At 40.3% G+C, this 13,758-nt stretch overlaps 1 protein-coding gene across 1 annotated transcript in view; it reads left to right on the top strand.

Annotated features, from left to right (window-relative positions):
* Positions 1-13,758, top strand: part of TADA2A (transcriptional adaptor 2A) — a gene marked incomplete at both ends in the record, with an annotated part of 66,796 nt that overhangs the window by 5,643 nt on the left and 47,395 nt on the right. The window contains 2 exons of the mRNA XM_080713400.1: positions 4,846-4,952; positions 5,932-5,991. Of these exons, the coding sequence (XP_080569526.1) occupies positions 4,846-4,952; positions 5,932-5,991 (167 nt within the window). The remainder of the gene's footprint in view (positions 1-4,845; positions 4,953-5,931; positions 5,992-13,758) is intronic.

The following is a 13,758-nucleotide window of genomic DNA, read 5'->3' as shown; positions in this document are numbered from 1 at the left end:
CCCCATACTGCAAAAAAGAAAAAAATTTATATATATATATATATATATATACATATATATATATATATATATATATATATATAGTCACAAAAAGATGACCACCATGTATTGTCAAGTGGAAATAAAAAAATAAACGGGCTGCAAAATGTGTAGTTTTCTACTTTTGTTAGATAAATATATAGATACATATAGCCGGGCGTGGTGGCGCACGCTTGTAATCCCCGCGCTTCGGAGATAGACAGGAGGATCGTGCAGATTCGAAGCCAGCCTCAGGTGGCATAAGAGACCCTGTTTCCAAATAAAATATAAAATAGGTCTGAGAGTGTAGCCCGGAGGTAGAAGGCCCCCGAGTTCCATCCCCAGTACCACCAAAAAAAAAAAAAAAAAGTGTGTATATATGTATATATGTATACACACACACACACACACACACACACACACACACACACACATAAACCAATGTTTGGATTTTATTCATTTAGGTTTAAACTTAGGGCACTCCACCTCTGAGCGACATCCCTAGCCCTATTTTTTTATTATTTATTTATTTTTGGTGGTACTGGGGTTCCTGGAAACCCTTCTACTTCCAGGCTATCCTCCCAGACCTATTTTATACTTTTTTATTTGGAAACAAGGGTCTCTTAAGCCAGCGCAACTGGCTTCAAACCTGCACGATCCTCCTGTCTCCACCTCCTAAGCGTGGGGATTATAAGCGTGTGCCACCACACCCGGCATCTATTTTTTTTTTTTTTTAAACGGTCTTGCTAAGTAGTGGAAGGCTGGCCTTGGACCTGTAATTCTCCTGGCTCAGACTCCCTAATTATAAAGTTTTAAGAAGTATAAATTGGATTGCTGTTACAAAATAATTGCTTTTCGCATAAAATTCTGTTTTGGTCCATGGAAGATTGGTTTTTTTTTTTGTTTTTTTAAGAGGAAAGAGAAGCAAATTTAATGATTAAAATCAGAGAACTGGGTGTGGTGGCGCACGCTTGTAATCCCTGCACTTGGGAGGCTGAGACAGAAGGATCACACAGGTTAAAAGCCAGCCTCAGCTACTTAGTGAGGCTCTCAGCAACTTAGTGAGACCCTGTTTCCAAATAAAATATAAAATAGGTCTGTAAGTATAGCCTGGGGGTAGAAAGCCATGGGTTTCATTCCAGTACCACACACACACACACACACAAAAAAAAAAAAAAAAAAAGTAAGAATGAAGCTGGGTGTGATGTCATATGCTTGTAATCCTAATATTTGGAAGGCAAAGACAGAAATATTGCAGGTTTGCTGCCAGCCTCTGCAACTTAGACCATGTTTCAAAATAAAAGGATAAAATGGGGCTGGGGATATAGCTCATGTAGAATGCCCCTGGTTTCTAACCCCTGTACTGATTGATTGATAGATAGACAGATAGATAGCCAGCCAGTCAGCCAGTATACTAGCACATGATTCTAACCCAGTACTTGGGAGGCTGAGACTGGAGGATCACAGATTTGTGGCTAGCCTCAGCTACTTAGTGAAGCCCTCCACAACTTAGACCTTGTTTCAAAATAAAAAATAAAATGGGCAGAGGGTGGTGGCACACACTTGTAATCCCAGCATTTGGGAGGCTGAGCAAGAAGATCGCGGTTCACAGCTTCAGCTACTTATTGAGGCCCTTTGCAACTCAGTGAGAACTTGTTTCAAAAAAAAAAAGTCAGGCATGGTGGCGCACGCTTGTAGTCCCAGCATTCGGGAGGCTGAGACCAGAGGATCATGGTTCATAGACAGCCTCAGCTACTTAGTGAGGCCCTTTGTAACTCAGTGAGACCCTGTTTCAAAATAAAGAATAAAAAATTGGGCAGGGGGTGTAGCTCGGAGGTCAAATGCCTCTGTTCCATCCCCAGACCCGGAAAAATAAATAAATAAATAAATAAATAAATAATAAAAGAATAAAGAAAAAAAAATTGGGCTGGGCGTGTAGCTCGGAAGTAGAATGCCCCTGGCTTCCATCCCCAGTACTGTAACAAAATAAAAAAAATAAAATGGGACTGGGGGTGTAGCTTGCAGATTGAATTCCATGGGTTAACTGGCTTGATGGTACACACTTGTAATCCCAGTAGTTGGGAGGCTGAGGCAGGAGGATCTCAGGTTTAAGGCCAGTCTCAGCTATTAGTGAGACCTTCCGCAACTTAGTGAGACTCTTTCAAAAATAAAGGATAAAAATTAGGGCTGGGAATGTACCCCGGGGGTAGAATGCCTCTGGGTTCCATTCCTGGTACTACCAAAAAAAAGTTTTCCCATGGGTTCACTCCTCAGTACTACAAAAATAAATAGATAAGTAACTAAGAACAAAGATTCAGGAAATGAGGGAGAAGGTAATTTGTAAGTTTGGCATCTAGCACTAAATATAAATAATTTGGTTTTTTCATGCTAAAATTTAAAATGGGAGAAGTAGAGTAATTGGTGAACTGTATACTTAATTTGAAACTATTTTTAGTGTTTCTTGGTTTTTAGGAAGAAAAAGTACTGTGACAGAATTTGAGAAATTCTGCCCCAGACTAAACAAATCTCTTCGTCTGACTTCAAGGCCTTTGTTCCCTAGACTTCTGTGGCTGGTCACAGAGAACAGTGTTGCTAGGTTGCCCTTACTCCATAAAGCAGTGTGGGCAGCTGAGGACACACCATCCATCCATCCATCCATCTATACATCCATCCATCTTTCTTTCTTTCTTTCTCCTTCCTTCCTTCCTTTCTTCCTTCATTCTTTTTTATTTTTTGTGTGTGGTACTAGGATTGAACCTAGGGGCATTCTACCTCCAAGCTACAACCATTTATTTATTTATTTATTTATTTATTTACTTACTTACTTACTTACTTACTTACTTACTTACTTACTTACTTTTGGCACTGGTGATGGAACCCTGAGGCCTTCTACCTCCAAACTATACCTCCAGCCTGATTTTATTTCTTATTTGGAAACATGGTCTCACTAGGTTTCTGAGAGCCATGTTAAAAAGTTGCTGAGGCTGGCTTTGAACCTGTGATCCTCTTCTCTTATCCTTCCAAGTACTGGGATTATAAGCATGTGGCATCATGCTGGCTTTATTTTTTATTTTGAAACAGGGTCTTGCTAGGTTACAACACAGAGTGTTGCTGCGGCTCAGTCTGCAGTTTTATGAATTTAGAGAGTTTAGATTATATATATATATATATATATATATATATATTTTTTTTTTTTTTTTTTTTTTTTTTTTTTGGCGGTACTGGGCTTAGAACCCAGGGGCATTCTACCACTGAGCTACGCCCCAACCCCATTTTTTTGTTCTTTATTTTGAAACAGGGTCTCACTGAGTTGCAAAGGGCCTCGCTAAGAAGTTGAAGCTGTCCGTGAACCCAAATCCTCCTGTCTCAGCCTCCCAAGTACTGGGATTACACATGTGCGCCACCAAGCCTGGTTTACTTTTTTCTTTTCTTTCTTTCTTTCGTTCTTTCTTTCTTTCTTTCTTTTTTTTTTTTTGAGGTACTAGGGATGAACTTCAGGGTGCATTCTACCACTGAGCTACACTACACCCCCAGCCCTATTTTTTATTATTTATTTTGAAATAGGGTCTCACTGAGTTGCAAAGGGCCTCACTAAGGCTGGCTGCAAACTGCGATCCTCCTATCTCAGCCTCCCGAATGCTGGGATTACAAGCGTGCGCACCACGCCTAGCTTAAATTATACTCTTTACCTTAATATGTTGGAAACATGTCACTGTCATTGGGAATGAAAGGACATTGGCTGTGTTTTGTTTTGCACAGGAGAAAGGGAGGCAGGAGTGTTCCTCAGTTTAAATCCCAAGATAGCCAGACATGGTTTTATATACCTGTAATCCCAGTACTTGGGAGACTGAGACAGGAGGACTGTAGATTTGAAACCAGCCTCAGTAACTTAATGAGACCCTCAGCAGCTTAGTGAGAAAATTAATAATAATAATAATAATAATAATAATAATAATAAAATAGGGCTGGGGCTATAGCTCAGAGGTAGAATGCCCTTGTGTTCAATCTCCAGTACCACCAAAATAAATAATCCCAAGACTTATTTAAGGGAGTTTTCTTTTTCCCCTAAGTTTTTATTATGAAAACATTTTAAGTTTAAGGAAAAGTCAAAATAACTTGTGAGTCAGGTAGGTGGATAGAAAATTTGAGGCCAGTCTCTGGAAGGGCTGAAGACTAGCTCAGTGGCAAAGTGCCCCTGCCTTCAATCTCTGTTCCCCTTCCTCCCTGACACAGCCAGTACAGTGGTTGTGTACCTTTTGCCTAGATTCACTAATTGTTAACATTTGTCAGATTTGATTTATATGTATGTGTTTTGTAGGTATGTGTCCATTTTTTCCCCTGTATTCTGAAACTGCTTAAAATCTGTATTCATAATTTTTTTTTCTACTACTGCTGTATCTCCCTAGCTGCTGTTTGAAGCAATGGGCACTGCAGGAAGGAACAAAGCTGCCCGGAAGTGAAGCGTAACTTGCATAACTTCTTGTGTGTATGGTACTGTGGATTGAACTACTGAGCTACATCCTCAGCCTTTTAAAAATGTATTGTTTTGAGATCAGGTCTCACTGAGTTGCTCGGGCAGACCTTGGGCAGACCTTGAACTCGCAATTCTCTTATCTCTGCCTCCTGAGTAGCTGGGATTACAGGAGTGCACCGCCACTTCTGGCAAAAGGGGCATAATTTCTGTTTTTGTTTATTTAGAATGATCTTATCTCCATGTACTTTTCAACACAGCTCACACTCTTAGGTAGTCATTTATAGATTTTCGCCATTTGTGCTTATGATACACAGAGTGTTTTAAAGCAAGTGTATTTGTTTTCTCTGTTCTAGATGATCCCTCTGATAAGCCACCTTGCAGAGGCTGCTCCTCCTACCTCATGGAGCCTTATATTAAGTGTGCTGAATGTGGGCCGCCTCCTTTTTTCCTCTGCTTACAGGTAACTTATTAAAGAGAGGCTTGCCTCTCCTAGCTTAATTTTATGGGTATAGTAATTCAGAGTTACTGTGAATTGCTTAGTAGGATCATCCCTTTTTGCATCTATTCCTTCTAGTCAGTCTTACCTTACATATTTTACAAGTGAAAAGTCGAGGAACTGAGCAGATGGTTGAGACAGACTGTTGACTGTTTACAAGGTGTATCCATTTAATACTCAACAGTGTTTTTCTAAGTCGACTTAAAGTGTTGGGATTCTAAGAATCAGAACTGGAGGATTGTTTATTGAGTGTTGAGTGGTTTCTATAGAGGTGACAACAAGGGAACAAACTTTTGTGGGTTATGATAGTAGTAATAACACTAATTATAAGTGCTTGCTCTGTGTAAGGCAGTATTTTAACTACTTTACATGAATTAACCCTTACCTCATCACTGTGATCCTGTGGTGAAGTAAACAAATATCCCATTTTATAGATGAAAGTCAGGCAAAGAGAGGTTAAGTAATTTGCTCAAGGTCAAACAGCAAACACCATGTTTTATGAGATCGAAGACACTTGATTGTAAGAAGCATCCCAATGTAGCAGTGTTTAAATATAAAAATAGCTGATGAAAATTTTGATATGTTTTTAATTGTAATTTTAATCCTGATTTTAGAGTTTTAAAATATGAAAAATATTGTCTTAGAATTGCTGAAGTAAGGTAAATATAGAGCCAGGAATCAAATTTAGGTATTCTGATTCTAGGGCTCATGCTCTTATTGAGAGAAGAAAACTAGAAAAAAGACTTTTTTCTCTATAATACTGCTGAAAAGCTGTTATCATGAATATACCATCCTATTATAATTGTAGGCAAGATTAAAGTTTCTTAAAAACTTAGCACAAGAGTAGAGCATATACATACTACCTTTTATTCTTTAAAGAGCATTTTTTTAAAGAGCATTTTTAAAAGTAGATTTTGGTAATGTGATTTTTCTTTCTTTTCAGTGTTTCACTCGAGGGTTTGAGTACAAGAAACATCAAAGTGATCATACTTATGAAATAATGGTAATGATGAAGTTGCTGGGAATTTCGATTCATTTTTCATTTATTAGACTGAGAATTCATTTTATCTCCAAGTATTTCTTTCCTTTTTGTTTTCTCCTGTTCTCGATTTGATCATCATTACTCAGTAAGTCTTTTAGGGTTTTAGCAAATCTACAAAAATGAACTGGGCATGGTGGCCCATGCCTGTAATCCCAGTACTTGGGAGGCTGAGATAGGGCAGATTCAAGGCCAGCCTCAGCAGTTTAGCAAAGTTCTCTTCAACCTAATGAAACTTTGTTTCAAAATAAAAATAAAATGGGGCTGGGATGTAGCTCAGAGGTAGAATGCCCTGGGTTCTATCCCCTGTACCACACATACACACACACACAAAATATTGTGTGTGTGTGTGTGTGTGTGTGTGTGTGTGTGTATGTATGTATTGCTAGGGATCAAACCCCAAGGCCTTGCACATGCTAGGCAAGTACTCCAAAAATAGTTTTATTTGTTTGTTTGTTTATGGTACTGAGGATGGAACCCAGGGGCTTTTTACCTCCGGGCTATACTCCCAGACCTATTTTATATTTTATTTGGAAACAGGGTCTCACTAAGTTGCTGAGAGCCTCACTAAGTAGCTGAGGCTGGCTTCAAAACTGTGTGATCCTCCTGTCTCAGATTCGTAAGCGCTGGGATTACAAGCGGATGCCACCATGCCCAGCCAAAAATAGTTTTATATACTCAGATTTCTTTTTTTTTTAATGGTGGTACTGGGGTTCCAGGAAGCCCTTCTACCTCTGGGCTACACTCCCAGACCTATTTTATATTTTTATTTGGAAACAGGGTCTCTTAAGCCAGCGAGGCTGGCTTTGAACCTGTGCGATTACAAGTGTGTGCCACCACGCCCAGCTATACTCAGATTTTTGTTTCAAATTTAGAAGGTGTTTAAAGGAAGTACTTTTTGAGTTTCTCTGATATGAGCATAAGAGGTATGGTGGTCTTTAAGGTTATTACTAAACATTTGTAGCTATGTGTTGTCACCGTGTGTTAGTGAATTTTTTTTTTTTATGTGGTACCTGTTGGTGATGGTGAAGTTTATGTCTGGCACTCCATTTCCTTTCCTTGAGAAATTTAGTTATCCTCTGAAAGTTAAGTTACAGATGAACACAGAGCAAATGAGTTAATACTCTACATAAAAATAACTTGAAAGCTGGGCGTGGTGACACACTTGTAATCCCTGTGCTTGTGAGGCAGAGACAGGAGGATTGCGGAGGTTTGAAGGCAGCCACGCTAGCTTAAGAGACCCTGTTTTCAAATAAAAAAAAGTATAAAAATGGGTCTGAGAGTGTAGCCTGGAGGTAGAAGGGTTTCAAGGAACCCCAGTACCACCAAAAATAAAACTAAAAACCAAAAACAAAAACTTGATAGCCATGTGTGGTCGCTCATGCCTGTAACCCAAAGTACTTGGAAGGCTGATAGGAAGATCACAGGTTAGAGGCCAACCTCAGCAACTTACTGTGACCCTCAGCAACTTAGTGGGACCTGTTTCACAATAAAAAATAGAAAGGGCTAGGGTTGTAGATCTGAGGGAGAATGCCCCGGGGACAGTACCAAGAAAAAAGACTTTGAAGGGACGGATTGGTTTATAGGCCAAAATAAGCCTTGATGGTGATTTGATTGTTTGTATTGCCACTTTTAAAGAAGGATTGAGAGTGCCACTTGTATATCTCCAAGCTCTGCCCAGGAGGATATGTGGTCTATGTATTTAATTATTTCTTTCTAGCATTGGGGATTGAGTCCAGGGGTGTTCTATTGCTGAGCTACACCCCAGTCCTTTCTGGGTTGTTTTTTTTTTAATAGGGTCTCAGTAAGTTAAAACACTGGCTTTAAATCTGTGGCTCTTTTTTCTCAGCCTCCCAAATACTGAGATCAGGAGCTTGTGCCACCATTCACAGAATGTATGGCTTAATAAGCCAAAGTGCATACTGGATTGCTTGACAAGTCTTTTCGGCAGATTCCTTTGTCAAAATAGTTTTGTCATTTTTCAGAGCATATTAAGCATCTAACTAAATCTTCATCAAGCAATTTTCAACATTTAGTCTCCCTTGTAGTTTTTCTTATGGAAAAAATGCTGGCTGACTTGACAGTAAAAATTTAAAATTATAGATTAATCATTTGGCACTGTATTAGTTTTCCAAGGCTGCTGTAACAAATTACCAACAATTAAGTGGCTTAATACAACAAATTTATCTCACAGTTTTGTAGGTCAGAAACCATAAGGCTCACTTAGTTTGCTACCAGTCCTATAAGGCTGGAATTAAGACTGGCCAGCCTGAGTTTTCTCTGGAGGTCCTGAGGGAGAATCCAGTTCTGGGCTCATTCAGGTTCTTGGCAGAATGTCACTGCCTTGAGTTTGTAGGAATGATGCCAACTATTTCCTTGCCTGGTGCTGGCCAGAGCTTATTGTCAACTTCTAGAGCTTGCTGGCATTCTCTGGCTACTGGCCCCTTTTGCCATCTTCAAAACTAGCAGCTCTGGAAGTCCTTAAAGTTTGTTGACGAACCTCTCTGACCTCCTGCTTTATCTCTTCTGAGCACACTCTGTGGCTCTTTTGACTTCTACCTTTTTTTTTTTCTTTTGGTGGAGGAAGTACTCAGGATTGAACCCAGAGGCATTCTACCTTTAAGCTATACTCCCAGCCCGATTTTATTTCTTACTTGGAAACAGAATCTCTAGGTTGATGCCAGTCTCACTACTTGCTGAGGCTGTCCTCAAACCTGTGATCTTCCTGTCTCAGCCTCCTAAGTAGAGGGATTACAGGTATGTGCCACCATGCCCGGCCTCTTCTACTTTTCTACTTTTTTTTTTTTTTGGTACTGGTTATGGAACCCAGGGGTATTCTACCTCCAAGCTGCAACCCCATCCCTATTTTTCTTCTTTATTTTGAAACAGGGTCTCAAAGGGCCTCACTGAGTACCTGAGGCTGTCCCAAATTGCAAGATCCTCCTGTGTCAGCTTCCTGAATGCTGAGATTACAAGGGTGTGCCACCATGCCTGGCTTTTCTACTTTTAAGAGTTCATACCATTACATTGGACCCATCTGGATAAACTGGGATAATCTCCCTTCTTTATCAGATGACTAGTAACCTTAATTCTGTCTGCAGAGTCCCTTCAAAGCAGTAACTAATTAGGTTTTGAATAATCAGGGGGATAGAAATTTTGGAAGGTGAGGAGGAACATTTAGTATTCTGCCTGCTATAGAATTCACAGCATATTTACTTTGGTATCTTAAAAGTTTGAGTGAATCAACATCTCTGAGTCTGATCATTTGTGGGGTCCTGTTAAAATTTATTTCTGTACTTGAGAATCTGACTGAGTCAGATTCTAGACTAAAATGAATTAATCAAAGAAAAACAGTAAGTTTTTGGGAAGCTGGGTGTGGTGGTACATGCTTGTAATTCCAGTACTTTGGAGGCTAAGAATGGAGGATCCACTTTCCTGGCCAGCCTCAGCTACTTATTGAGGCCCTATGTAACTTGGTGAGATCTTATTTCAAACTAAAGAGTAAAATATTGGAGCTGGGGGTGGTGGTGCACGCTTGTAATCCCAGCATTTCGGAGGCTGAGACCAGAGGATCGCGGTTCATGGACAGCCTCAGCTACTTAGTGAGGCCCTCTGCAACTCAGTGAGACCCTGTTTCAAAATAAAGAATAAAAAATAGGGCAGGGGGTGTAGCTCGGAGGTTGAATGCCCCCGGGAAAGTTATTGGGAGCCAACCTGCTAGCCTTCCTCTACTTCTTTCAAAACAACTTCAGTCTTCTAAATAATGTATTTGTAAGACTTGGTGTACCTCTTTTTTCAGTTTTGTGAATTACAAAATGAAGGGTATGACCAGAGTAGCTGTGGCTTTGAGTTCATTTTACCAGTTACCAGATGATTTTCAAAGTCTTATTTATTCCCAGCTTTACACAAGAATGCCTAGAGGGAAGCTGGGAATGGCTTAGAATCCCAGTACCTGGGAGGAGTTAGGAAGATGACAGGTTTGCAGCCAGCCTCAGCAATTTACTGAAACCCTGTTTCAAAATAAAAAAAAAATAGGGCTGGGGATGTAGCTAAGAGGTAGAATGCCCCTGGGTTTAATCCCCAGTACCACACAGGGAAAAAAAAGAAAAAACAAGAATTCCTAGAGGCAGTATACATTTTTTTTTAAATGGTACTGGGGATTGAACCCAAAGACATTCTACCTCCTGCCCAGCCCAGTTTTTTTTTTTTTTTTATTAGTATTATTCTTTGATTTGAAACAGGGTCTCACTAAGTTGTGGAGGCCCTCACTAAGTAACTGAGGCTGGCCATGAACCTGTGATCCTCCTGTCTCAGCCTCCCTAGTACTGGGATAACAAGCATGCACCACTATACCTGGCTGGCTCTCTGGCTGTCTTTCTTTTCTTCTTTCTCTTTTTTTTTTTTTTTTTTTTTTTTTGATGAGTGGTACTGTGGTACTGGGGATTGACTCCGCTAAACAACATCCTCAATCCCCAAATTTATTTGTTTAAAATGCTGAAGTAGCCTGCCATGGTGGTACTTTTTTTTTTTTTTAAGATTTAAAGAAGTTTATTAAAAAGATAGAAATACAGAAAATAGTTACAGCCCCATGCCAAAATGGCATGAGGGGGGAGGGTGGCCCGGGCCAACTCACCACTCCCCGGTACATGTTCTTAATTTCAGTACTTGAGACACTGAGACAGGAAGATTGCAGGTTTGAAGCCAGCCTCAGCAACTTAGCGAGACCTTGTTTCAAAATAAATAAAAATATATCTGGGGGTGTAGCCTGGAGGCAGAAGGTTCGTGGGTTCCATCCCCAGTACCACAAAATCAATAATCAATAAATGAAATGTTGAAGTAATTCATTAAGGGATAGTTCAGTATAGGTTGGATATGTTGATAGTCATGCTTATCTACTGTAGAAACACTGATCAAGAACTTTCTGTAGCTGTTGTTCTGGGTACCATGTCTTTTGTATAATATTGCAAACACTGTTTCACTCTTAAATCCACTTAATTCTGATTGTATCATTCTTTTCTCAGATACTCAGTACTCATACAAACTTTTTTTTTGGGGGGGTGGTAATGGGGTTCCTGGAAACCCTTCTACCTTCGGGCTACACTCCCAGACCTATTTTATACCTTTTTTAAATTTGGAAACAGGGTCTCTTAAGCCAGTAAGGCTGGTTTTGAACCTGCACGATCCTCCTGTCTCTGCCTCCCAAGCGCAGGGATTACAAGAGTGCGCCACCACGCCCAGCTCATAAAATATATTTTAAAATTGGGTACTTTGGGGAGATTTTTGAGGATTACTTATATTCTTTTCATTTTTTCAGCTGATCTTATCTCTCCCCCCCCCCCCCCGCCCAGTACTGGGGATGGAACCCAGGGGCATTATACCTCTGAGCTACACCCTCAGCCCTATTTTTTTCTCTTTCTTCCTCTCTCTCTCTCTCTCTCTTTCTCTCCCTCCCTCCCTCCCTCCCTCCTTTTCTTTCTTTCTTTCTTTTTTTTTTGGTGGTACTGGAGTGGAACCCAGAGGCTTTCTACCTCTGGGCTATACTCCCAGACCTATTTTATACTTTATTTGGAAACAGGGTCTCACTAAATTGCTGAGAGCCTCACTAAGTAGCTGAGACTGGCTTCGAACCCATGTGATCCTCCTGTCTCAGCTTCCCAAGCGCAGGGATTACAAGCATGCACCACCATGCCTGGCTCTTTCTTTCTTTTTTTTCCCCTCCCCCCTCCTTCCCTTCCTCCCTCTCTCCCTTTGTCCCTCCCCCTCCCTCCCTCTCTCCCTTTCTCCCTCCCCCTCCCTCTCTCTTTCCTTCTTTCTCTTTCTTTCTTTCTTTCTTTCTTTCTTTCTTTCTTTCTTTCTTTCTTTCTTTCTTTCTTCTTTATTCCCAGTACTGGAGATGGAACCCATGGACATTCTGTCTCCAAGCTGCACCCCTAGCCCTATTTATTTTTATTTTTATTTATTTTGAAACAGGGTCACACTGAGTTGTAAGGATCTCACTAAATAGCTGAGGCTGCCCACAAATCGCAATCCTCCTGTCTCAGGCTCCCAAATGCTGAGATTACAAGTGTGTGCCACCACACCTAGCCAATCTTATTTATTGTAATGACTCTTTCCTTCTATAGGAATCATGACCAAATTTTGGCTTTCTACACGTGAAGCTGCTAAAAATTTCTTTTTTTGCATATGAAGCCTCAAATAACTTTAAGTGGTTTTCAGTGCTTTGTCATCGCATAGTGCTGTATTTTGGGGAGTTACTCATGTTGTAGTGGGTGGTGCATTAATCAAGATTTCTGAGTTCTATACTTATTTTTGTCTTATAATTCTTTTTAGTCTTTTTATTTTTTGAAACGGTCTCACTGAGTTTCAAAGGGCCTAGCTAAGTAGCGGAGGCTGTCCTTGAACCGCTATGTAAATATGATAACTCATACATTAGTTGAAGATCCTGAAATTTCTCTCTTGGAGCTCTTAATACCTTGAGTGCTAGGCATGTTCATAGTATGTGCTCAGACCAAAATGTGTTGCTTACCTGAGCATGGTGGCACATCATGTAATCCCAATATTTGAGGAGCTGAGATAGGAGAATCATACATTCAAGCCCAACCTCAGTAACCTAGTGAGACCGTGTTTCAAAATAAAAAACAAAATAGGGCTGGGCGTGTAGCTAAGAGGTAGAGTGCTGCTGGGTTCATTTCCTCGTATCATACACACAAACAAGTGTTGCTTTTTAAAAATTTTTTTAATTTTTATTTTTTATTTTTTTTTGGTGGTAGTGGGGATGGAACCCAGGGGCCTTCTACCTCTGGGCTACATTCCCAGACCTATTTTATATTTTGTTTTGGAAACAGGGTCTTACTAAGTTGCTGAGAGCCTCACTAAGTAGCCAAGTCTGGCTTTGCACCTGCGCGATCCTCCTGTCTCATCCTCCCAAGCAGTGGGATTACAAGTGTGCGCCACCATGGCCGGCTCTTGTTGCTTTTTTGGTAGTACTGTTTTACTAGTCATGACAGATTTCCAGTGGCTATGTAATCTAAAGACCTGTTGTATAACTTTCTTTTTTAACTTTTTATTGTAGACAGTTTCAAATATATATGAGAATGAATGGTGTTTGGTAATGTTTTGCTATGTAGCTGCTGCCTCAAAACTTTGTGGCTTAAAATAACAACCATTTAATTTATCTCCCAGTGTTTGTGACTCAGGAATTCAGATCAGGTTCATTCAGGGTGGTTGTCAGCTTCACAGAAGGTCCTGGGGTTGTAGAAAGTAGGAGGCTTTTCCCACACCTCTGGCACCCCATTAAATGGCTTGAATTGAATGAAGGACTTAACCAAAACCTTGGTGCATCTGCAGGTAGTATCAGGATGACGCCCTTTACATGTAGCCTTCTCAGTCTTTCCAGCAGTGAGGCTAGAGTTTTTACTTGGTTGCTTAGGAGTATAAAAGTGGTGGCCTCTAGGCCTTCGTAAGCAAGTCACAGGTCCAGCCCAGACTAAATGGGACTTCTAAGAGAAGTTCTTAGGGGCCATCATTACAACCAGTTGCTACTAGAGAATAGTAGGTTTCCATATACTCATCCCTAGCTCTTGAAGTCATTCACTCATGACTGATCTTGTTTCCTTGAAAGTAAACCCTCATTCTTCTGGATCATTTTGAAGCAAATCCCCATACTGATGATTTAGATGTCTCATTAGATTTCTAAGTAATTCACTTCATTTTCCCAGTCATAAAGTCTTT

Source organism: Muscardinus avellanarius, assembly GCF_963383645.1.
Source record: "Muscardinus avellanarius genome assembly, chromosome: 16".
In the NCBI taxonomy this organism is placed as follows: Eukaryota; Metazoa; Chordata; class Mammalia; order Rodentia; family Gliridae; genus Muscardinus; species Muscardinus avellanarius.
The sequence above is the reverse complement of the archived record's forward strand: the minus strand, read 5'-3'. Positions and strand labels throughout refer to the sequence as shown.